The sequence below is a fragment of the Peromyscus maniculatus genome, chromosome 23 (assembly GCF_049852395.1).
Source record: "Peromyscus maniculatus bairdii isolate BWxNUB_F1_BW_parent chromosome 23, HU_Pman_BW_mat_3.1, whole genome shotgun sequence".
Classification (NCBI taxonomy): Eukaryota; Metazoa; Chordata; class Mammalia; order Rodentia; family Cricetidae; genus Peromyscus; species Peromyscus maniculatus.
Window position 1 is genome coordinate 53,847,421 of NC_134874.1, and position 26,163 is coordinate 53,873,583.

Genomic DNA, 26,163 nt, shown 5'->3' on the forward strand with positions numbered 1-26,163 from the left:
GACCAGCCTGTGGGAGTTTCCTCATCTCTAAAATGGGGATAGGAAGAGCTAAGCAAGGCGGGGAGTGTGTCCAGCATATTGTGGACTGACTGAAGGCCACATGGTGGACTATCCAAAAGCCAAGAATAAAATGGAAAAGGGTCTGTTTAAATGTTTTTTCTGGTTTGTTTCCTATTGCTGTGATAAAGACCATGACCAAAGCCTCCAGGGGAGGGAAGGGTTTGTTTGGCGGACACAGCCAGATCAGTCTTTTGTATAATCTTATAGGACCAGCCTTAATCTTATACTACCCCAGGGGGCCCAGAAGGGACACTACCAGTGGCGAGGGACTGAATCTAGATACACTGAGTTCTTTAGTCCACTCACTTCATTCTTCTAAGCCAATTCTGTCTACACAGCTTCAACCCCATCCTCACACTCAGCTCCTCTCTGTGCCCAGTTCCCCTGTCCTCGTAGTTTTAGGAAGCTCCTGTGCTTTTGACCTCATCTTCGTCCTCTGTCCCTTCGTCCTCCGTCTCCTCTTCCTGGCTCTCAGAAAACTCTACCCAAGATCTGCTTCACCCTCTACAGAACCTCTGTCTTCCTCTCCTCTCTCTGGCCAGGGTTCAGTCTCTCCCTCTGGAATTCCTCCAGTCCTTACTGCACCTGGTTATGTAAAAACCCTACTGTCCTCAGTCAATCTCCCTGCCGTGTCCCCAGGCATGGAGGAAGGGGATGGTCTGTGCTTCATTTGCACAGGAGACAAAGCTGTGCATCTAGGAGCCTGCTGGTCTCCTGGGCCCAGCGGGGGAGTTCGTACCTAGAAGTTCAGCAGGTCTGAGGAACTGAACTGTTAGCCAAATGGTCTGGGAATATTTGGGGATGCAAGAATTTCATAGCAGAAGACAGCTGGAATATTAAAAGCTGGATAACACCAAATATTCATAATAAATGGCTTGCCTTTTGACACACCCTTGGCTGGTCAAAGTATACCTTTAATACACAGCTGAATCTCTATATTCTTGTGGTCAGGAAGAAAAGTCCATCGTGAAGGGAATCAGGCAGGAACCTGGAGGCAGGAGCTTCACAGGGGCCCGGGAGGGGAGGAGCAGGGCTCACTGGCTTGCTCCCCATGGCTTGCTCAGCCTGCTTTCTTACAGCCCCCAGGACCACCTGCCCAGGGGTCACACCACTCACAGTGGGCGGTTTCTCATCTGAGATCCCTCTCCCCAGATTCGCATAGCTTTGTGTCTGGTTGACAAAAACCAGTCAACGTAAATGTAAAGTGAGGAGCCAGAGGCAGAAACAAAAGGGGAGTGAGCAGCTGGAGTGACAAACTGAGGCGGAGAGGGCCGGCCTCCTCGATGCGATGCTGTCCTCGGTAGGTACCAAATGTGTGTCCCTGTTCTGCCGAGGGCACAGGACTGAGATGGGTCTGAGCGGAATGGTCGAGAGAGCCGGTGACCCGATCAAACAGCAGAGTGCAGAGCAGCCTGTCTACAGCAAGAAGAAATGTGTGGCCATCTGTGCCTGGGCTCTTCACCTTTCACCTTTCACCTCATCTGGGTCCCGGGTCAAAGGTCACCTCCGCTGTTCTGCGCTCCTCTCCCCTCTGTTCTCTTCACAGCTTTTGTCACTGTTTGTCACTGTTATTCCAGTCTCGGTGAGAGCAGAAGACACCCTCACAATGCACACACAACACAACGCACACACAACACACACACATGTAATGTGTTAGGCCCTGACCCCCGTTCCTTGCTATTGCCTTGCTTGCTGACCTTGACCAGATGTCCTCCCTATGCTGACTCCCTGCCGGTTTCCTTTCTCCTGAAACAGCTCACGGAGGTTCCTTGTGAAGGGTTCACAACACGCCCCCACGGTCGCATATACCAGGTGGACACTTCTGCCTAGCCCATTCCAGGTCAGGATAGGCATTTCTGGGTCAAGGCGTCTCACGTAACCAGGATCCCTGACGTTACATGGCCACGTAAGCGCGCAATGTGACCATGTGATCTACGCACACGCGTGGAGTAGTGACGTGACCTGGCCACGCCCCCAGCCGGTTTTAAAGTGGAGCGCCATGTTCCTGGTTCTCCTCTTCCTCTTCTCCACGCACGTGTCTCTCCCACAGGCCTGCACACTCTCTATCCCTTTATCTCTAATAAATCTCTTATAAGCGGATTCTGTCATGTTTCGTGACGTTTCCTTGCAGGGTAAGAACACAACGCAGCTAAATAACTAACACCTTGTCTGTGTATCCTGTACCGTGCCTATTGGTGTGTGAACAGTGAGGACATTGGTAGTGACCTTGTGCCCTCGGGGTTCTCCCACTGCGCTGTAAGCCTGTGTTCAAGGCCTCCTCTCTCCTGATTCTAGTCTGTTTTCTGATCCACAGCCCCTGGCTCGGACACCGTGAATGGGTAGTAGTGCCAGCGCCATAGTAATGCACATATACACAACACGTACACATACCACACATCTCACACACACACACAACACAACAAACACGAGTACACATGCAATGCACACACACAACATGTATACATACCATACACCACACAAACCACACACATAACACAACACAACACACAATGCATACATACACCCAATGTGCACACACATAATATACACAAATATACACATACAACACTTACACAACACAACACACACACATGCACACACACAACATACATAACACATACACACCACACACCATACACACACAATACATATATACACACACTGCATACACAGCACACAAACCCCCTCCCACCCATCCCCACATTCCTCACACCCAGAACATGGTAAACTCACAATAACAGTTAGTTGGTTAAGTTATTAAGTTTTACCTTAGGAAGAAAAATCTAACATTCGGCCTATTTATTAAATATGATAGACATTGTCCCAAGACATGAATTTCAGTTTTTATAAACCTAAGACCATTAAGTTCAATATCCAGCCTAAGAGAGAAAAATGACGGCAGATGGTGACTTAAAACACCCACAAGGGGACCCCACGGCCGGCTGGGGCAGGCTGACCTCGCCTCGCTGTTACTTCTGTGACTCATCAGTGATCAAGGTCATTACCAGGTCTCCCAGGACGGTCAGAGAATTCTCCTCTGTGCAGTCATGAGCCTGGCTCCCAGTCCTGCTCCTGCTCAAGAGAGGTCGTGTTCTATGGTCTATAGCTCTGACCAGCTCAGGAGAGGAACAGGCACCACAAAAAAAGGGTTTCAAACTGGCATATACTTTAATTCTTAATAAAAATACTTATGTGCACGTGTGTGTACCTGAATCCTACACCTATATGCACACCACGTGCATGCAGTGCCCATGGAGCCCAATAAAGGGAGTCAGATCCCCTGGAACTGGAGTTACAGACGGCTGTGAGCTGTAGTGTGGGTGCTGGGAATCAAACTCGGGTCCTCCGCAAGAGCAGCCAGTGCTCTTAACTGCTGAGCCATCTCTCCAGCCCCATGAGTTCCCTGCTTTGGACGCCTCGCCTTCTGACATCACACCCACTGCCCCCTCACAACGTTTTCATTGTAAACCCGCAGCTGTCTTTGCTGCCTTTGGAGTTGAGTGTGGTGTCCCCTCTACGGTAACAGCGTCTCACAACAAAATGCCTTTATTGCATGGATGGCTGTCTAAGTCTGCTTCTCTTGGAAACACACTGGTTATTGGTCGCTGAAAACTCTGTCTTGGGAGACACTGCCGCCCAACCAGGCCAGGGAGGGCGCTCTGCTGGGTTTTCCAACACTGCAGAGCAAGCCAGCTCCCTCTACATACATTTTTAGAGTAATGATTGCAATCAGAAAAAAAGTAGAAATTGATGAAAAGCTCGCTAAACAGCCAGAGGACTTTCTAGCGTAATGAATCCATGGGCCCTGATCTCCAAACTCACCGGCTCCTGTACCACTTTAGGCAGAAGCAGATCTTTGCTACCTTCGTCAAATGCCTGGATGTTATTTTTTTCAGTGACTTCTAGTCATCCTTTGTGAACTCTAAACTGTCTTTGGAAAGGCATGACCCACTTTTGTCTCGGAGAGCCTGATTACTGTAATAGCCCCGTCTGTACAAAAAGAAAATGAACGAAGTTGAATTAAGTCGCGACAATTTAATTTGTGGAGTATATGAGGAAGAAGGGTAAAATCTTTAGCCGGATCCCAAAGGAACATGTCAGCTTCAATGCAAACAGCATTTGACTTTCTGGAAAGAGAAGTTCATTGCACTAGATTATAGTTCTATTTCTGTATTCCATACACTCTAATTTCGCTCTGCAATAGTCAAATGCAAGGCCATTTTCCCCTTTCTAAAGCAAATGCCGGCGAGCTTGGGAATTAATTTTGAAACATGGCATGAATTTTGCCAACAGTCACTTCTGTATTTGTATCAGGTGTTTTATTCGAATTTGTGTTTTAATTCAGGTGAAGACAGAGTGCTTCCGTCTTGGCTGGAGGAGAATTAACCCTATTCAGTGGTGTCCTCTCTAGGAAGCGTGTCTGGCTGATTTGTCTCTCTACTCTGCTGTTCTCGGGAAGAGGCAAAAAACAAAGGAAGAAAGCCAGACTTTTGGCACGCAGGGATTGCCATTTCCGGTCACAGATCGGTGCGTAAACCGAGGGCAGGCGTCACTGGAGCCACGCTGCAGGGTCCAGAAAGCGTTTTTTCCGGGTGAGAGAGGGCAGCACTTCCGCCTCACCCGTGCTGACGCAGCGTCCACAGGCCATGTGCATCAGACACAGACACCCACCCGGGTATCCCACACCCTGCAGCTCGTGCCCACCCAAAGCTGCCATAGTGGTCCTCACAGCAGCTAACGCAGTAACCCCGTCACCAGGCACCTTGGGTAGATGGGAAACACATCATTAGGAAGTGAATGCTGAACTCAAGGCAGGACCTTGTGTACAAAACGTCTGCATGACCCACCCCCGCATCCCCCAAGCGTTTCTACTCTGGGTCTCATGCCTACCTCCAGGCAAGGATCAAGGGGCGGCAGAATCATTCCAACTACGCATGTGCCGCTCCTTTCCGGTACAGTGAAGTCTCAGTTCAGTTCATAGCTCCCGGGCATGTGGACAGCTCAGCATCAAGGATCTGAGAAGGTCTTTGTCCTGGGGGAGAGCTGTGGAAGCAGCTTCCCTGGAATATAACAACTGAGGAATCCCAGGCGCTTCGCTAAACTGGAAGGAAACCCCGGATGCTGCCTATGGGGGGAAATGCTCGCAGGAGCGTGGATTCCAAAGTTAGCCGTAGTGGGAGCATGCAGAGGACAGAGCACACGTGAGGGAACCCACCAGGCTGCTGAGGTCCCTTCACATGCAATTCGGGTCACCAGCACTGTGTCTTGGAGTAAAAGTCCCCAAGATAAAGAAAGGAAGCCCCTCTCCTCTCCCTCTGGCCTCTTCCCCTGCTGGTCGTCTTTCTGTTTCTCTAACAAGAATCCAAGATAAATCATCGTTAAGCGGGGAAAGACTCATTCGGGCTCACGGCTTCAGAGGTTCGAGGAGGCCACAGTCTCAGGAGTCTTTTGAGTCTGTGACGTCGCAGTTCATGACAGCTGGAGGATCACTGCGGAGCAGCCAGGAAACCAAGCGCTGAAGAAGACATCTTAGGACTGCGTGTTCTAAGCCATGGGCAACAGTGCACGTTCACAACGATAGAAGATACTTAAACACGGGATTGGGGTGGGTTTTGGGTATCTGTCACACCAGTGATGCTGATGGCCTGCTGTGGATATTTCTAGAGCCTTCTCCAGGCACAGAATCTCTGACTACTGGATGCAAACATACTCTGTATGTTGCCACACACCTCTACAAGGTCGGAGGGTGCAAGATTTTCTAATACCCTCTGACATTTTTACTTCATAAGACATATTTGAATACGTTACGCCATTTGATATTTTAAAAAGCAAACCTGGAAGGTAAATGGATAATTACCATCCCATTTTACCATGCTGGAAGCCAGGAGGAGGTCAGTGCCCCCACCCTCACAAGCCCAAGGACTCTTGTCCCGTCAGTGATGGAGGCTGGAACAGAGTCAGAGTCCTGACCTCTGCTTTGGTGACATATCACATCCTTCCAGATTGGTTTCCATGTGACTTGGAGAGCCCTTCACAGGGTCATCTCTAAGGACATCTTCATTAACAGGTAAAATATATTAATAGCCCATAAGGAGGTAAGTGGTTTGAACCTGAACAGGAAAAACTTACTTACGGAGAGAAACTGTACAACACAGTTTGCAGGGGCCTCTTTCAAAAGGACAGCTCCTCAAAACTCTGTGTCAGCCAAGCTGACGGGTACAGAGCAACGAAGAAAACAGAGGCCCGGAGGGAGCCCTGCCTTGTGTCTGATGGCATGTGTCAGCATTGAAAGTTCTTACCGGGTGGAAGAGGCTTACAGTTTTAGTTACTGTATAATGTGATGATGATGAGAACCCTGCATCACTGTATTTTGTTTGTTTGTTTGTTTTTGTTTTTTAAGTCACCCATTGGTGTAGAATGGTGAGCGGTAACAGCTGTGAGATGGTCCCGGGCAGGCGGCTGCCATGAGCAGAGACCGCCAAGACTCATGGCCTTAGGAGAACAGTCAGCCAAGGAGAAGGTGTTCGTTTCCTTTGCAGGTGTGGGCAGAAAACAGGGTATGTCAACAAAAAGCTTAAGAGAGAGGGGGAGGGAGGGAGGGAAGGAGGGGGGAAGTGGGGGAGCCTTCAGAAACATATCCCCCAAGAAAGGCCAGGCTCTGAGCTCTGAGCTCACTGGGAAAGAGTGGGCACATGCACCAGGGTCCCTGGCCACTGGGAAGGTGACAGTCTCTCTGGACTTTTCTATTTTGGTAAGGGAAGTTGACGCAGGATGTGATTGAGAAGACCCTGCAGGGTTAAGGGACCCCTGCCGTGTGTGGTCCACCAGGAAGTTCATATGTTGGGATGAAGCGTAGCAGCAGCTAAGCAAAGGCCTCTGCAAGTGCTGATTAATTACAAGAGTGTGGGGTCAAGATGTATGTCTAAACGGAGCCTCCCCTTAGCGAATTTTTAAGAGATGTCTTAAGAAAGGGAAAACTTGGACCAACTGTCAAAACCCTTTCTGGATCTATCTGTAAGTGCTGAGCAGGCAGCGGAGTTCAGTTAGTTCAGTCTCATAAAGAATAGCTCTGAACGTCGCAGGCCACGGGAAGCCCTTATTTCACGTCAGCTGAGATGTCAGAGAGAATGATGAGTGGGAGAGAAGCTGTGGCCAGCGTGGAGCTGTGGGTAGAATCCTGATAGGACAGGAGAGAGGGCAAGAGCCCCTACCGCAACGAAGGAGCGCAGTGATCACCTTTATCCATGCCCTTGCTTCCTGTAGTTTCAGGACCTGTGGTATTCTGAGTGGCATGGTGAAATCGAGCACCATCCTGCCGTATCCCACCCTAGGAGTGAAGGGTCCCTCGACCCAGCGCATCCACACTGTATATGCTACCCCCTCGCAAACCACTTCGTAGTCATCTCTGCTGAGACTGCTGCTGTTTTATGGTACTTGTGAGGTGTAACCCTTACACAGTCACCTAACATCACAATGTGTGTGTGTGTCTTTCACATTACTTCATCTTATCACATAAACATTGCAACAACTCATACCATCACGAGAAGGCTGAGTATAAACCAGAAAGAGATATTGAAAGAGTTAATATATATATATGCATATATATGCGTGCATATATACATACGTAGAACACCTTCACATAACTTCTATTATAGTGCACTGCCGTGCATATTCTGTCATTGGCCATAATTAATCTCTCATTGTGCCTAGCTTACAAGTTAAATTTTATCATAGCATGTACATATAAGGAACATATAATAACATCAGAATTTGGTACCTCTGTGGTTTCTGGCATTCATATGGTTCTTCGAACTCTCCATGGATAAGGGATGAGAAGAAGTACCGTACAATGAAGATACTTGCTAAATCCCTGTTAATATATTCAACTTCCCTCACTTTGCTACTCAAGCTAGTAAGCATGACAACTATCATGCATGAGGTCCCTTTCTCTGGGCCTCCATGTTTCCATATAACTTTCTTTAACCATCAGTAACAAAGCAATATTTCTTTGGGGAATGACAAGCAAAATATACGAGCGTGTTTTTTTAATAACTTAGCTTCAAGGTTTTCCTAGCATTCTATTGGCCAATTTCTTAGAGTTTTTCTACTGTGTATTGAATATATCATCATTAGGTAAAGTAGACAAATCATTCCCCTGGACTAGGTCCTAGTATAGCACATGCATCAGGCAACTGTCACCTCTGGGGGGCGCTGGAGAGCTGGGCACAGTACTGAAGAGTGGTTGCTGCCTTGCCAAAGGAAGAGTGTTCATTTCCCAGCACCCACACTGGTGGTTCACAAACAACCATAATTCCAGCCCCAGGGGATCTGTCGCCCTCTTCTGGCCACCTTGGGAACTGCACTCACATGGAAAACACACACACACACACACACACACACACACACACACACACACACACACAGAATAGCCATTCCTCCCCTACATGCTTAATTCTGCCAATTCATCTTATTTCAACCAGATCCGTGAAAACTATAAAATTCACAACAAAAGGAAAACTATAGGTCAGTAACATGAAAGATGATTTCAGAAACACTTCCTAATGACTTTAAAGTTTAGCAGACCTGAAAAGTTGATTTAAGCAGAAAATCTGGGTAGACCAATGGCTGTGGAGGGATTGAAGGAAATTACCAACAAAAGCTCAACCCAAAGGTCCCAGCTAAGAGTGTCTCATGATAAAAAGTTGCTTCAGCTTCTAAGAGAGAGATGATTCTTTTTTAATTCTAAGTGTAGGGAAAAAAAACCACACAATTCGTGGAAGTACTATCTATATTCTTATTTTAGTAACAAGAAACGCACAAGCCAATCTTGGTGATTGTCATACACTAAATTCCCAAAAAGAGGGTTAGACTTTAAAATCGAAGAATTTTGTTTTTACTTCTTTTGATTCAAGTTCTCACTGTGTAGCTCTGGCTGGCCTGAAACCCTCTATGTAGAGGAAGCTGGTCTTGAACTCACAGAGATCACCTGTCTCTGCCTCCTGAGTATTGGGATTAAAGGCATATGCCACCAAGTCTGGCAAAAATCACGGAGTTTATTAAAATAGTAATCTAACCAGATTTGAACAGTGATGTATAGCTGCAGTCTCAACTCTCAGGATGCCAAGGGTAGAGGCTTGTGTGAGCTTGAGTCACTAGTTCAAGACCAGCCTGGGTAACATGATCCAGATGATGGATAAATGGAGAAAAAGTCCCCTCTTAAGTGTTACATTCAATGCGATAGTTGCCTTAATAGTCAAACAAGGCTTTTTACCTATTTATCCAGTGATGCTGGAGACTGAGCGCAGGGTCCTGTGCACCTAGGAATTACACCCCCAACCCCACAACTGCAATCGATTCTTTGAATTCAACTTTTAGAGTGTTAGCCTTATCTACTGCTGTGTAGCAAATCGCCCTACCCCAAATCAGCAGTTTGAAACAATAGGCGTTTACTAATTTACAGAGGTTTTATGGGCCAAGGAACCAGGAGTAGCTTGGCGGGATGTTCTTGCTCAAGGGTGGTTCAGAGGGTGCAGTAAGTCCTGGGATTCGGTCACTTGGAGAGCAGACTGGGGCCAGAGCGGTTGGCTTCCAAGGCGGCTCACTCACATCCCTAGCCAGTTAGAGCCAGCATCTGACAGGAAGGGTCCGTTTCTGAGCGTGCTGGAACCGCTTGAGTTCCCACATCACTGCCCTGGCTTCCTCTAGAAAGAACACGTGGAAAAATTTCCCACAGAAACCATTATGGCAGGTGTGAACTAGACTAAAACATCGGGCCCGTTGTATCTTGTTGGTTACATATCTGCTTAATTAGATAGGGATGGACACTGTACACAGGCATGGAGTTGATGGAGACATCTTAGGGGCTTCCTGTCTCAGGCACTTCCCTACTTGGAAAAGACAAGCAGGAGATAGCTCCATGCTTTAAGTGGCAATATCAGAAGCCAGTCCAAAACACTGAGGGTGAGGTCAAGGTAACTGCTGTAATCTTAACCATTTGGCATGTTCTAGAACAGTTAACTAATGACTGGCACAAAGCTGAACTCAGAAGTAAATAGACTAATAGAAAAACCCTTTCAACTATTTCTAAACCATATGGCTGTCCATTAGGTGATGAGCGCACTCATGTCAGTTATGACAAAACATGCCACTTGCTATGATACTGAAACTCCCTAAGTAACCACTATACTAAACAAGAAAATGGAATTCCTAGCTTGGCTGAGGAAGAGGACTGAGAAACTGGTTTGTGTGCATGTTCTCTGACTGTGAGTATGAAAAATTAATTGCATCTGAAACAGTGTATATCTTTTGTGTGTTCACCAGACGTCAGCAACGTTTTTAAAAATAAGTGATAAGGCTGGAGAGACGGCTCAGCCATTAAAGGCTAGACTCACAACCCAAACTAAGCAATAAACAGCTGGGCATGGGAATGGAGCCCTGTTTCCAACACTCAGGAGGCCGAGGTAGGAGGGTTGTGAATTCCAGGCCAACCTGGGATGCAGAGTGAGAACCCATCTCAAAAGGAAATCATTTCAAAGTGACTTTATAAAGAAATGGTGGGTCCTCAAGGATGTGACACAGCTGAGCAGTTTTTAAAAGAGGGAGCCAGGGATGTCACCTTGCCAGGTGCTTTAGAAATACAATTTCCAAACTTGATGTTGATATAAAAGATCAGTTGCTATCACAAGTTATGTAACCCAGGGATAGCCTAACTGTAAGGCGAACTCTAAGAACAATGTAAATCTGCACAACTGGTTTGTATAGAAGCATGAATCTCAAATGATACGGAGTTGGGAAGGAAACAATAGTTAAAGATGTGTACTGGAGTCTCTGGTTAGATGAATGGATGATACAGGGGTTTGATGGGGAGCCCTGAGGACCCAGAGGACCCAGGCGAGCATCTGTATCCTGGAGAGTGGTTGACAAGAGCGGATTCCAAAGGATCCAGGGTCCTCAACTCCCAGCTCTTCCTGTACTTTCCCTCATTGTCTCCGAAATTCACAAAGTAAGTGAGCTCAGTGGCCATTTCCCTCCCTAATTTCCTAGGTTCCCTGTACAAAGGAATTTCAGTTTATTCAAGTTTTGAGGAAACCTCGATTTTTCACTTGTATGGGGCCTGATCCCAGGAAACAGGACAATTTATTTTAACCTCGTCAGTTTGGCTTAAAAGGATTCAGAAAGCTGGGCCAGCCTTTCAAACCTACAGACGTCCACTGAATTGTTCACTCTCCTGCCAAGGTAGATCTTCCTTTTTTAAGTTTTCTACATTATGCTATCAAACTACTTTAACAATCTACAAAGCAGTGGCTTGGCAAAACTAATGCCAGGCTTTTTAGTTTATCTAAAAAAAAATCTTCAAAAATCCACTTCCAAAGACTCGAAATGAAGAGCTGATTGCTAGGTAGATAGTTTAGATGATGGATAGACGGACGGACGGACGGATGGATGGATGGATGGATGGATGGATGGATATGGATAGATAGATAGACAGACAGACAGATAGACAGACAGATGAATAACCATAAAAACAGTACAATGGGCTGCTGGATATGGGGACACACTTGCAGGTCTAGTGTTGGAAGGTCTGAGGCAGGAGGATCGTGTCTTCCCAGCCAGCTTGGCCTACGTAATGAGGCCCTGTCTCAAAACAAATGAAGAAAAGAAAGAGAAGAGAGAATAGGCAGTCGGGTGATGTGTACCAAGAGTCTCCACTTGAAAGTGAAGTGGAAATTACGGGCAAAGGCTTTCCCTTCCTGTGGAGATCAGCGACTCCCCTGCTGCCTCAGGCCAGACGGCTGTGACAGGATGGGAAGAAATACCCTTTCTTTTTCCCTGTGAAAGGCGGCCCCAGAGGAGACCCTCCCCAAGGAGCTGACAGGCTATCTCCCTCGCCCGGGTCATTCCAGCATGGCTCGGGAACACCAAGTGCTCCATGGTGCTGCCCGAAGAGCTCCCCCACACCCCAGCACCCCACATGCTCTCGAGTCCCCTTCTTATTGCTATTCTGGGTGGATTCACTTGGTAATTTCTCAGAAACGTAGACGCTTGAGACCTCAATTTGCATAAATACTGCTACCCCCGAATTCTCTCATGAACCAAGCTTGAAAAAGCACCATCCTAAATCCTGGTATTTCCCTGAATTTTCTCTTCTTCAGTTCAACATGACATCATTCTCATGTGGGAACACCATAATTCCGTAGCTATAGGCTTCTTACATTTTTTTTTTTTTTACGTATGTTGTTAGACGTCACTGTCCTGAATGATTTTCCAGAACAATGTGCACATGTCCATTGATATTCTGCAGTTCTTCTGTGGGAATTACTCTCTCAGTGGCTGTTCCTCTTATGACACCCACTGCTTGATACTTACACTCCATGCACCGAGTCATCCAAGCACTCTATATGCACCCATCCCATCCTGCAACACCTTGGAGTTTAGCGATTATCATCTGCATTGTCAAATAAGGAACTCAGAGAACTTGATTAACTCACTGTGTCACAGAGAACAGCTGTATTTCCAAGTTTTCTGCTGTGTCTTGGCTTTCTTTTTTATTTTTGTTTTCTTCTTTGTTCTGCTCCTTTTTTAAAAGATTTATTTACTTTTATTCTGTGTGTTTGAGTGTTTACTAGCACACATGACTGTGCACCTGTGGCAGGGTCCTGTGCTGTTCCCTTTGCGGGAGGGATCGAGTAGGCACAGAGTCAACCACACAGACTCTGGGAGGATGTTGAAACAACAAGCTCAGTTTATTCAGTTAGAGGCAAGCCTTATATACCCTCCACCCTGCCCTGGGGAAGGTCTGATGACTATGCATCTGCTGCTGTGACGTGGCTGCCTCTCATTGGTCCATGTCATCTCCAATTACAGCTTAGCTGCTGTTGCTAAGGCCCTTAGGCAGACCCAGGTTGGCTCTCAGGAAGTATCTTATTACTGGTTTGGGCTGGCTGGCCCTGAGGCCTGTTTGGACTGAGTCCTCACTTTGATTCTGCGTGTATGAGTGTTTGCTTACACACATGACTGTGCACCATGTGCACACAATGCCAAAGAAAGCCAGAGAATGGCATCGGATCCCCAGGAACTGGAGTTACAGACGGTTGTGAGCTGCCACGTGGGTGCTGGGAACCAAACCCAGGTCCTCTGCAAGAGCAGCCAGTGCGCTAACCTCTCCAGCCCCTTGGTTTTGCTTTTCCAGGTCTCTTGCTCAGTATGTATACTTTTATTCACCTTTGTCAAAGCACAAAAAAATAGCCCCACTAAGGAGATAGTAAGAACTAGAGGTTTGTATCTCACCTTGTGAGAAAACTGTAAGATGGTTTTTCTTGTGCCATTAGGTTGGTGAAGATTAAAATTATGAAGTTAAAGAATCTAACCACAAATCCCTTGGGGCCTTGAGCAGAGAGGGATGGTACATCAAAACTTCCAATACTCTTTCACAGTGGCCAGCAGTGGCTTAGGTGTGGCAGGTGGTACACTGTTTTTAACCAGTTTTTATGTGTCAGATTATTCTAGTCATGAAGTACATCCTCTTCTTCCTGTGTACAGAAAGAACAAGGAGAAGGAGGATATGGTGATACTTTATTTGTGCTGAAATGTAATTTTATTTGTATGTTAATAAATAAAGTTACCTGGGAGTCAGAGCTAGTAGCAAGCCATAGCAGAAGTCTGGCAGTGGTAGCACACGGCCTTAATCCCAATCACATGACAGGCAGATCTCTGTGTGTTCAAGGACACCACCAGCATGGAGACACACGCTTTTAATCTCAATACCAACCATAGAAGATCTGGAGGTCTGTATAGACAGGCAATGACAAGGAGGTCATGTGGTTGGGTTTAGAACCAATGAGAAGGCAGAACAGAAAGTCAATAAAAAGACACAGGAAGTAGGTCTCTTGCTGAGGGGAAGGACAGCAGCGTCAGGAAGGGTAAGAAGGCGGTTTTTAGTCTCAGCTCTCAGCTACTGCTCTGACCTCTTGGGCTTTTAACTCTGCATTTGGCTCTGTGTTTCTTATTTAATAAGAATGTTACATCTACAGGAGGAGAAGGAGGAGGGACAAAGGGGAGGAGGAAGGGAGGAGAGGGAGAGGAGGAGGAGAAGAGGAGAAGAAGGAGAAGAAGGAGAAGAAGGAGAAGAAGGAGAAGAAGGAGAAGAAGGAGAAGAAGAAGAAGAAGAAGAAGAAGAAGAAGAAGAAGAAGAAGAAGAAGAAGAAGAAGAAGAAGAAGAAAACAATAACCCAAATTCCCAAATCCAAACACACATTATAAAATTGCATTGACCTTTCCTTCAGGAAACCCATTAAGCATCGATGGGCCTCTGTTTTGAGTGCTGGGAGAAACATACCCATGCAGCAATGCCTCTGAGTGGTGACGCGCTGAATTCTTGACTAATCTGAAGTCTTCCGAAGCTAAATCTTACTGTCTTTCAGAACATGTTGCACGGCGCATGTCACTGATTACAGAAGTTTTCTGAGCTACTTAGCTTTGCCCATAGTAGAAACACCCCAGAGGAAGGTCTCGGGAAAGCTCTACAAAGACATCGGCAATTGCTCCATAGAATGGGCTCGGAAGACATGAAAATTCATCAAAATCTTTCAGGCAGAACCAACTCTTCCCATTAACTCTGAAATGAAATTGGTGCCTGGAGATACACTCCCCTCCCTTGGTCCTTTTCATTAGAAAGGAGAGCGAAACTCCACCAGTAATTAGAGATAATTGCTTACACTGAGCTATTTGAGTGCAATTATATTTGCTGAATCATCCCCACTCTAACCCAGGTACCTGTGGAAACCCTGGCTTCTTTATGTCTTTCATCAGACACAAACATCAAGTTGCAAGCTTCACGACTGAGAAAGACAAAATACCCAGCACCCCAGGCTTCCCTTTGCTTTACGTAAAACATACAGGGCCAGAGCAGCGTCTCCGAGAGCTTTTTTCCACTTCTCCATTGCCCTGGGGACATTTTCAAGCAGTTTCCAGCTCTCTGCCTTCATCTACATTTTGTCGACATTTAAAAAAACAATTTCATATAAATAGAATTAAAGCCTTTTTTTCCTATAATGAGTATCTATGTATTTCCTAACTCCTTTTTAATTAAGTACTAAGATGATAGCTTCAATAAGACCATAAAATGAGAAATAATCCTTTAGTAATAGCAAGTGTAGAATACTGAGCAGAGATCTTATACTTTTAAAAAAATGACTTCAGAAACCCACTGAAATCAACATGAGAATGTCTTCCTTGAATTTCTTAGTAATGCTGCACTTATCTCGAGGAACAAAGATCTGAGTGATAAACAAAACAGCCAGCAACGCCATTTTTTTTTTTTTAAAGCATTGTGGCATCTTAGCATTTTCAAATGCTGAGGTGAATCCCAGGATTAATGAGGAAGAAAGTCCTGAGGCAGTTGTAACCTACACATCTTTGCAGCAGAGAGTTAAAGAGATGAACCAGTCTCCAAATGGGAGGAGGGGTGAGAATCAGCGCTCATAAATTCACGGAGGCCCGTGTACTCCCTTTGCAGAGTGGCCTGACACCTCAGATCGTCGTGACACTGGATTTATTGGCTTATTGAGGTTTCCCATTCAGAACATAAATTATGCCATAATCGCTCACACGATGCCAGCTAGGCCTTCTGTGTCCATTCATCAAGTTTTAAATATCACAACAAAACCACAGAATGGTCAGCAACCCTGTAACCCACAACCCCAGTGCAGCAGAGAGCTCGCGTCAGCCCGGGCATGCCACACCCCTCGTTACCACTCCCAGGAGCCACACAGATGAAATACTGCCCGTTAACCTTTCCCACCACAGGCCTGCAACGCAGGAGAGCTTGAGGAAGGAGCCATCTCAAGTTTCTAAAGATTTGTCTGAAGGAAACTGAAGGAAGTTTAAAATATGTTGATTCTGTAAGACGGCAGCGACAGCCACATCTCTGTCACATGTTTTATTTTTGTCCCTGGAAGATTTTAAAGGTGTGATGCTGAGTCTACTGGGCTGCGAGTGTGAGAAATCTCTCCCGCTCCTCTGACTGGGCTATAATCTTGGTCCCGTCACATGCGGTTCCTGCCTGGATCAGAGACACTCTTCCATCGCCGCCCCCGGTCTCTCAATTACGTGGCCATCCCGCAGCCTGCTGTTAGCCTGACTTTCAAAACTTCCGTTTATTCGGTCTCCTTCACTCTGCAGCACACAGTGGCTCCCAGTTGCTTTTCCTAGACCCTCATCTAGATTTGCAAAGTGGTCTTACTCACCCCTGCTCAGGCAGGAACTCTAGCATCACACACAGGAACTCTAACATCACACACAGGAACTCTAACATCACACATATACAGGAACTCTGACATCACACACAGGCAGGAACTCTGACATCACACACAGGCAGGAACTCTAACATCACACACAGGCAGGAACTCTAACATCACACACAGGCAGGAACTCTGACATCACACACAGACTGGAACTCTGACATCACACACAGGCAGGAACTCTGACATCACACACAGGAACTCTGACATCACACACAGGCAGGAACTCTGACATCACACACAGGAACTCTGACATCACACACAGGCAGGAACTCTGACATCACACACAGGAACTCTGACATCACACACAGGCAGGAACTCTGACATCACACACAGGTAGGAACTCTGACATCACACACAGACAGGAACTCTGACATCACACACAGGCAGGAACTCTAGCATCACACACAGGCAGGAACTCTGACATCACACACAGGCAGGAACTCTAACATCACACACAGGCAGGAACTCTGACATCACACACAGACAGGAACTCTGACATCACACACAGGCAGGAACTCTGACATCACACACAGGAACTCTAACATCACACACAGGCAGGAACTCTGACATCACACACAGGCAGGAACTCTAACATCACACACAGGCAGGAACTCTGACATCACACACAGGAACTCTGACATCACACACAGGCAGGAACTCTGACATCACACACAGGAACTCTGACATCACACACAGGCAGGAACTCTGACATCACACACAGGCAGGAACTCTAGCATCACACACAGGAACTCTGACATCACACACAGGAACTCTAACATCACACATATACAGGAACTCTGACATCACACACAGGCGGGAACTCTGACATCACACACAGAAACTCTAGCATCACACACAGGAACTCTAACATCACACACAGGCAGGAACTCTGACATCACACACACAGGCGGGAACTCTGACATCACACACAGGAACTCTAGCATCACACACAGGAACTCTAACATCACACACAGGCAGGAACTCTGACATCACACACAGGCAGGAACTCTAACATCACACACAGGCAGGAACTCTAACATCACACACAGGCAGGAACTCTAACATCACACACAGGCAGGAACTCTAACATCACACACAGGAACTCTAACATCACACACAGGAACTCTGACATCACACACAGGAACTCTAACATCACACACAGGAACTCTAACATCACACACAGGAACTCTGACATCACACACAGGCAGGAACTCTGATATCACACACAGACAGGAACTCTGACATCACACACAGGCAGGAACTCTGACATCACACACAGGCAGGAACTCTGACATCACACACAGGCAGGAACTCTAACATCACACACAGGAACTCTAACATCACACACAGGAACTCTGACATCACACACAGGCAGGAACTCTGATATCACACACAGACAGGAACTCTGACATCACACACAGGCAGGAACTCTGACATCACACACAGGCAGGAACTCTAACATCACACACAGGCAGGAACTCTGACATCACACACAGGAACTCTAACATCACACACAGACAGGAACTCTGACATCACACACAGGCAGGAACTCTGACATCACACACAGGCAGGAACTCTGACATCACACACAGGCAGGAACTCTAACATCACACACAGGCAGGAACTCTGACATCACACACAGGAACTCTGACATCACACACAGGCAGGAACTCTGACATCACACACAGGCAGGAACTCTGACATCACACACAGGAACTCTGACATCACACACACACAGGAACTCTGACATCACACACAGACAGGAACTCTGACATCACACACAGGCAGGAACTCTGACATCACACACAGGCAGGAACTCTAGCATCACACACAGGCAGGAACTCTAACATCACACACAGGCAGGAACTCTGACATCACACACAGACTGGAACTCTGACATCACACACAGGCAGGAACTCTGACATCACACACAGGAACTCTGACATCACACACACACAGGAACTCTGACATCACACACAGGCAGGAACTCTGACATCACACACAGGCAGGAACTCTGACATCACACACAGGCAGGAAGTCCAGCATCACACACAGGCGGGAACTCTAACATCACACACAGGCAGGAAGTCCAGCATCACACATATACAGGAACTCCAGTGCACAAAGGGTACCATATTCCCAGGAGACATCAAGCTGTTCTGAGCTCCCCAGAGTGGCAGTTGGGTCTTGTTGGCCTCTGTGTGTGTGATGTTAGAGTTCCTCTGTGTGTGGGGGATGCTGGAGTTCCTGCCTGTGTGTGATGCATGCACTGGGCTTCTTTCTGCTGACCTATATCTTCTGGCTTCCTCCCGCAGCCTGGCTTTTTCCCCTTCTACAGCCAGGTTTTTGAGTATCTGAATCTCCCCTGTTACCTCCCCTCTCTGGATTCCAGCTGTGTCACATTACACACTCGAGCAAATAGCCTGTGTCACCTGCTGCAGAACTTCAACTCTACCTGACGCACAAACTCCGTGTCCCTCATGGGACGGGTACAGTGTTGGGGACATAAAAGTCACTGGTTGCTTAAAGCCCGTGACTAACACGTGATGTCATTTGGTCTACGTATCTTGAAGCTTTGTGTTCAATAATGAGTGAACTAATTTTAACCAGAAAAGGTGACTTGGTGCCATCATGTGAATGTACCCAAATCTTTCACCCTTACAGTCACCTGCCTTCGGTGTTTGTATTGAAATCTACGTGTTCAAAAGTGAGCGGGAATGACGTCATCACCACTGTTTCTAGGGACTGTAAAGGAGACGCATTTCTGTATCCTGCATTCTTATTTCTTGTCTGTGTAGAATTTCTCATCTCCTTTGCATTTCTCTTATGACAGGTGTTTGAGTTTCACCTTCCTCCGACCCACGCAGTGGCAGTGTCTCCTCCCGGATTCCCTCAAACACGGTTGCCATGAGGTGCTCTCTGTACAGGCTTCTGTCCCACCACTCTTCAAGGCAGGGAAGGAAGGTGACATCACAGAGAATCGGGGCCACTTGAAATCCATTCTCAGCCTTGGATTCCAAGCTCTATTGGCGATCCCCACCAACCCTGCCCTGATGGTCTCCCCTCCCTCCCGGGATCCCTGCAGCTGGCTGTGATCCCTGCAGCTGGCTGTCTTCTGATTTTCTTCATTTCTCCCTTCTGGGGCTGCTCCTCTAGCTTAAAATCCCTATTGCCTCACCCCGACCTGTGAGGGTCCTCTTTCTCTCCGGTCCGCCGGGCAGCCATCTGTCCTAGAGGGGAGAGAGGCAGAAAGGTGACAGGAAGCTTTGTCGGAGGCCCGTGAGCATCGATGGAGGGAGGCCTCTGGGAGACAGAGCGCTGAGTCAGCTCAGCTTTATCCAGAGTACAAGGAATATATAGGACTGGAAAGTCTGGGGACAAACTAATTTGTATGAAGTGGCACGCTCCAATCCCAAGGCTTAGTAGATGGCAGTAGGGTCCGATAAGGAGCCCCTAGCACGAGTCTTTTAGAAGGGATCTGTGCCAAGGATCAAGCTAAAGATGAATCAGGCATCTGGTTTAGAGACAGCTTTTAGATGAGGTCAGTCCTCCAGGCCCAGGGACATTCTCCAGACTAGGGCAGGTGGAGAGCAGGAAGTCTTGCTGGGTGGGAGGGAGTTTCCATATTGGGGAGCTTAGAGAGAAAGCTGCCAGGCTATGGCAGACCTGGACCCCTAACTAGCCAGCAATGGATCCCAACACCAAGCCAGGCCCCCTCCCTCTGCAGAGAGAGGAAATCATCAGCGTTTGATGTGTCTCTCTGATCAGGACAGACTCTGCCATCAGCCCCTAAACATTGTGTTATCTCACATGTGAGTTTTACACCTTTCCCTCATCACACAGCTGGAGAGGGAACGTGGGTTCTGAGCTGGTGTGCGGTGTGCTGACACTTTCATCTGTTTTATCCCAGGTGCCTGAAGCCAGTGGACAATCATTTAGTGTAGTTAGATTAGATCACAGAGCCCGAATTCCATCCATAGAAATGCCCCACATCTTCCATAAGTCTAAATCTTCCTGAAAGCCAACACAGATTGTTTTCCAGTTACCAGTTGTACTGAGTAATGACTGCCCAGCTTTTGAGTGTGTATTGTGGGGTGTTATTTGGGAAAGATTCCTGGTAATAGAAGGGTTTGTGTGGTATCAATTTCTCCAAGGTGGTTCATTAAAGAAGTGGCTAATTCTTCATTTTCTAATCTTTGAGACTTCTTTGCTTAATCAGGAAGCCCATGGCAATATCCTCAGTGGTTAGAGGAGGAGATGGAAGCTAGTGTCTTCTCTGCTATAATCAAGAGCCATGGTTAACAGGGTCTGTGAGGTTTAAGCGCAGGGCTATACCCTCAACCATTAGACACTCCTAGACAAGATGGGGAGCAAAATCAGATCACAGAAGCACTTGGGAACTCTTCCAGGAAATAATTAACACCCATAAGGCTTCAGAAGACTCTGGAGCTGGAAACCAGAATGTCACCAAAGGGTTGACTAAGGCATAAGAGTTTGAAATCTCATTTCAGTGCTGAGCCAAGCCTTGGGTTCAAGTGCAAGCATTGTAAACAAGCAAAAATAATAAAACAATTAACTAAAAGGTGGTCTATCACCTTACCTGACTCCCCCTACCTGACGAATGACTTGCATTCCACATTCTCAGACGTCTTTGAGTCTTATCCTAGTACACCACAGTGCAGAGAGCTGGTCTAAGCTCCTGGGTCCTCAGAACTGCCTTCTCTGCTCTCACTTACTGCTAAGTCCAAAAGAAGAAACAGATTTCACACAGAGATCCTGGTGCCCTGATCCATAAGGCACCCACATGCCCTGCCAACACTCACCCCTTTGCTATCTGGGCCTGCATTTGTACACACAGGTAATATCTACTTCATGATAACAGGCACTTAGAAGAACCTATACACGCTTTCCAAGAGGGCTTGGGACAATAAGGCAGGGTACTGGTGGGTGACTCAGAGAATGTTCTAGAAGGGGCTGTGTCATATTGACTTTGCACAGCGTGAGGGGAGCCAGAATAGGAGGGTTGGGGCCGGGACTGGGGCTGGGGCAGTTACCCAAATTCGACAGCAGCATTGACAAGAAGAATGCCCACCAGCCAGAGAACCTACGTGAGTCAGAGGACCTGAGTGTCAAGACAGGAGGCAAAGGTCCCCCACAAGCATCACCTGGAAGACACTTGTTCAATGTGAATCACCTGTGGTGGTTTGAATAGGAATGGCCCCATAGGCTCATCGACTTGAGTGCTTGGTCACCAGGGAGTGGCGCTATTAGGGGGTGTGGCCTTCTTGAAGTGGGCGTGGTCTTGTTGAAGGAAATGTGTCATGGGGGGATGGGCTTTGAGGTTTCAAATGTTCAAGTCAGGCCCATGCTCTGTCTCTGTCTCTGTCTCTGTCTCTGTCTCTGTCTCTCTCTCTCTCTCTCTCTCTCTCTCTCTCTCTCTCTGTCTTTCTCTCTCTCTCTCTCTCTGTGTGTGTCTGTCTCCCTGCTGCCTGTGGATGCAGATGTAGAACTCTCAGCTCCTTCTCCAGCACCGTGTCTGCCTGCACGCTGCCATGCTTCCCACCATAATGACAATGGACTAAACCTCTGAACTGTAAGCCAGCCCCAATTAAATGTTTTCCTTTGTAAGAGTTGCTGTGGTCATGGTGTCTCCTCACAGCAATAGTACATTAACTAAGTTGTCGCCCACAGTATTTGCCTCCATTCCTTACATTGAACTATACTCCAATTATTCTTTCATGGTGTCAATGTGCATCACAACTTTTAGAACTCTTCGTTCATTCTTTACCCACTGTACTGGGTTAGTTTTGTTGTCCACGTGACACAAGCCGGAGTCATCTGGGAAGAGGGACTCCCTTTTGAGAAACTGCCTCCATCAGACCGGCCTGTGTCTGTGGGGCATTGCCTTGATTGCTAGTTGATATGGAGGGTCCAGATCATTGTGGGTGGGACCATCCCTAGGGAGGTGGCCCTGCATTGTGTAAGAAAGCTAGCTGGGGGAGCCGGAGAGCAAGCCAGTCAGTGGCGTCCCTCCGAGGTCCCTGCTTGCAGATCCTTGCCTTGAACTTCGGTCCTTACTTCCCTCGGAGATTGACTGTGACCCAGAAGACCTGCAAGTGTAAGCTGAATAAACCTTTCCCTCCCTTAAACTGATTTTGGTCATGGTGTTTACCCCAACAAGAGAAAAGCAGCTAGGACACCTCCACATCCCTATCTCTTGCAAGATCCTCACCAATGTCCCCACTGGGGCAGTGTTATTTAGTGTTTGCTCTGCAGTTCCCTGAAGATGGACAATGGCGAGAAGTGACCTGCAGGAGTGAAGTAAGAAGTCGGCTGAATGGACATTCACGAGAGAGCTATAAGACACGGAGCTTTCTCTGGAGAGGCGTGAAAGGCTGACCCTCCAGTAGGCATGCAGAAAGGGAGTGCCATAAATGCCAGTTTGTCACTAAATGGGTGGATTCCTTCAAGCATCAGTGACAACAGCAATTGCTGGGATAACAGGAGTCCTGGTGTGTTCCTGGAATGTGTGGGATATACATTTGTCCATCTCACAGGGCTGGAGAGATGGCTCAGGGGTTAAGAGCACTGGCTGCTCTTGCAGAGGACTCAGGGTCAGTTCCCAGCACCCACATGGTGTCTCACAACCATCTGAAACTCCAGTTCTAGGGGATGTGACGCCCTCTTCTGGCCTCTGGGGGCACTGAACCCACATGGTGTGCAAACATACATGCAGGCAAACACTCATACACATAAAATAATAATAATAGAGGAATCTATAAATCGGTCCATCTAATTTGGAAAGCAGTTTTATATTATTAATAAAGTGGGACACACAGATTCTCTGATCCACCCATTCTACTTTAAGCATATAATCGTGTGCTTACATCTGTTCTGGTAAAGAGCCAAAAGGAGGTGATGGCACACAGCTGTAATCCCAGCACTCAGGAGGCAGAGGGAGAGGAACTCTTTCAGTTCAAGATCAGCCTGGTCTGCACAAAGAGTTACAGAGATACATAATGAAATCCTGTCTCAAAAAATGTTTATGAAAGCAAGTTCATGTAAAAATATGTGTTTTTTTCAGTTTGGATCGTGAATTTGGACCATTCTTTCTCAGTTTTCCTTCTGTAATAGCTAAAAGGGAGTTGCTCATAAGAACAGGGAATGACTATTATTTCACCCAAACGAGGGATGTGGTCAGAGATGGAGACTTAGGCAGTGCACACGGCAGACTCTGGTGACTTTTAAATGTGATGTCAAACAGTTAAACAAATTCAGTGCAATCCCCACAGCCAGCAGCTCCCAGCCTCGTCTTGGGTCTTTTCTTCTCAGGAGACCGATTATCTTTCCCAGTGAGTTTGGTTTTATTGTTCAAGTATCAAAATATGAATATGCTCTGGAAATCCGAGAGCAAACAAGAAAAATGAGGCCACTTCCTGCATCCCAGGTAACATGAAATCGTGCTGAAGTAAAACCAACAACTTCAAGTTGGATTTGGAGTTAAAGGCCTTCCTTCTTTTTCGTTTTCTTTGTTCCCCATTTCTGAGGCAGAGTCTCATGTAGCCCGGGCTACATGTGATCACAGACCTATACAGGCCCACACATAAGGAGCTGGGTCCTCTGCAAGAGAGATGTGGGCAAAGAATGCAGTGGAAAAGGGGAGCGAAAGAAAATATGGTCTAAAATACTGCAGGGTTTGGAGCCTGTGTGTCATTGGTGATTGGGTGGATTTGATGATAATGGGACAGGGAATCAAACAGGAAGCAGTAGAATGTTCTGGAATAAAATGTATTGGAGCTTTAACTGGGTATAATACCTGCTCAACCAGTTATCTCTGTGGCTTGGTTAGCTGTCCTTTCTAAGCCCTGGTTTTTTCATCTATGAAAACCAGCCAAGTATCAATCCCGTTTCATAGGGTGCTTGTAATAATCTAATTATGTAAACTGTGAAAAACACGGAGTAAATAGATGCCCATATATGACAAAAATTCACTATACAAGCTGTTGGATGGACCATCAATATTTAGCAAATGTTTTTTGTTTTGTTTTGTTCTAACATTTTTTGAGATGAGATCTCACTATGTTACCCAGGCTGAACTTTAAGGCATCCTCCTGCCTCAGCCTCCTGCTTAAAGGGACTGTAGGTGTGTGTCACCATGCCGGAATTGTTCATCTTAATAGTGATCAAGGTGTGTAAGGATCAGTGTGTAGCAGTCAGCCATCTGCTCCGTAGACAGGAAAAACATCCCTCCTCCAAAAGGAGGCGTTCCCTTGAAGAAGCGCTGGGCTAGGAGGCAGCTTTGATGTCAACCGAGGCAAAGGTTCAGTGTGCAGGGCTCAGGTCCGCAAATCTCTCTTTGAGATGTCTTTTCTATGTCTCAGAAAAGAAAGGGAAACCCAGCAAAGTGGGTGGCGGGGTACCAGAGCCAGCAGTAAAGTGAGGAGGAGGGTAGAGAGCGGAAGTGCTTTTGACATCTTGTGTGAAATAGTTACTACAAAAGCAACGTGCCTGAAACCAGGTGGCCCCACCACTGAAAAAGAAAGGCATTAATGGGTGCTAGTGGGGAAAGAGGGGTACCAGAAAGAGCCTTTGTACCAGAGGATGCCATTTTTGTTTCAGATATAATGTTTGTTTTTCAAATAAATCTTGACTATTCCCATTAAATGTTGACAGACTCAGCTGAGAATGTTCATTATGTTTCATGAATGCATTTGGGTGTCTTCAAGAGGCCCCCATCACTCCAGCAACCATTACCTGGTGGAGAAATGACTCTTTGAAGGTAGGCTCTGTGTTTTAGGCAGGCTTTCTCTTGAGAGGCTGGTGCTGTGTATACAAATTCCACAACTACTTGAGGAGTTAAGTTGACTCTTAATAATTCTGCAAAGTGTAGGATGAATTTTCACCGACCGTGCAGACAAAGGTGAGGGATGCATTTCCACCAACGCCTTTGTGGAAACCCTGTAGCCCTGCTTAGAGGAATGAATTAAATCCGTAGGGGCCAAGAGGAAGAAGAGAGCCTCTTATTTGAATGTAGCCTGAGAGGCACAGACACAAAAGGCGGCAGACATTTTAGAACTGTTAGCGGCTTGTGAGGATGAATAGTTTAAAGGAGCTGTCCATGTATACTGTGGCTGATGAGCAAACAGTGCTCTGTACGCACAGGGAGCTTTCGAGACAGGGTTCTTTGGTATGGAAACACTACTAGAGCTTTATTCCCTCTGTAGCTACAGGGAATTCACTCTCAGAATCTCCGGCCATTCAGTTGGGGAGCAGGTTTCATTTCACTGTCCAAAAAACATATTCATGTTCTTCGCTTATGGAGGCTGGAAATTGAACCCAGGGCCTTGCGCACACGGGGCAAGCTCTCCACCACAGAGCTACTACACTCCCAACACACAAAAAGCATTTTTTAAGAACAAAGGCAACTTTTCAGTGTTATTGGATCTTATTGTGAATACTGTCATGTGGAAGTAAAATAACAAAAATCATTAATGTGCCCAAGCCCATAAACAAATAAATATTAACTTATTGGAGACTGAACAAAATATATTCAATATTAAACCCAAGGATAATGTGTTATTAGAGAAAAATTGTAAAAGCCTTTCAAGTTCTTTGAAAAGTTACTGTTTCACAACTTGGCACAACTTCTAACGGACAGCGTGGCCTGCGGCTGGCAGGGCCTACGCCCCTTACCAGCTACCCAAGCCCAAATGCGTTATTCAGACTGAGTGGGCAGAGTTTTCTTCGTCAGAAAATGAAGTCAGTAGATGTTTTATCCTTGTGTGGCTGTGTAACAAATGGT

The 26,163-nt window shown here is 46.7% G+C and overlaps 1 protein-coding gene across 1 annotated transcript in view; it reads left to right on the forward strand.

Moving 5' to 3' along the window:
* The first annotated feature begins 1,423 nt into the window (after positions 1-1,423).
* LOC143270441 (uncharacterized) overlaps positions 1,424-26,163 on the forward strand; it is a 38,203-nt gene continuing 13,463 nt past the window's right edge. Inside the window, exon 1 of the mRNA XM_076560371.1 lies at positions 1,424-1,642. Coding sequence (XP_076416486.1) covers positions 1,424-1,642 — 219 coding nt within the window. The remainder of the gene's footprint in view (positions 1,643-26,163) is intronic.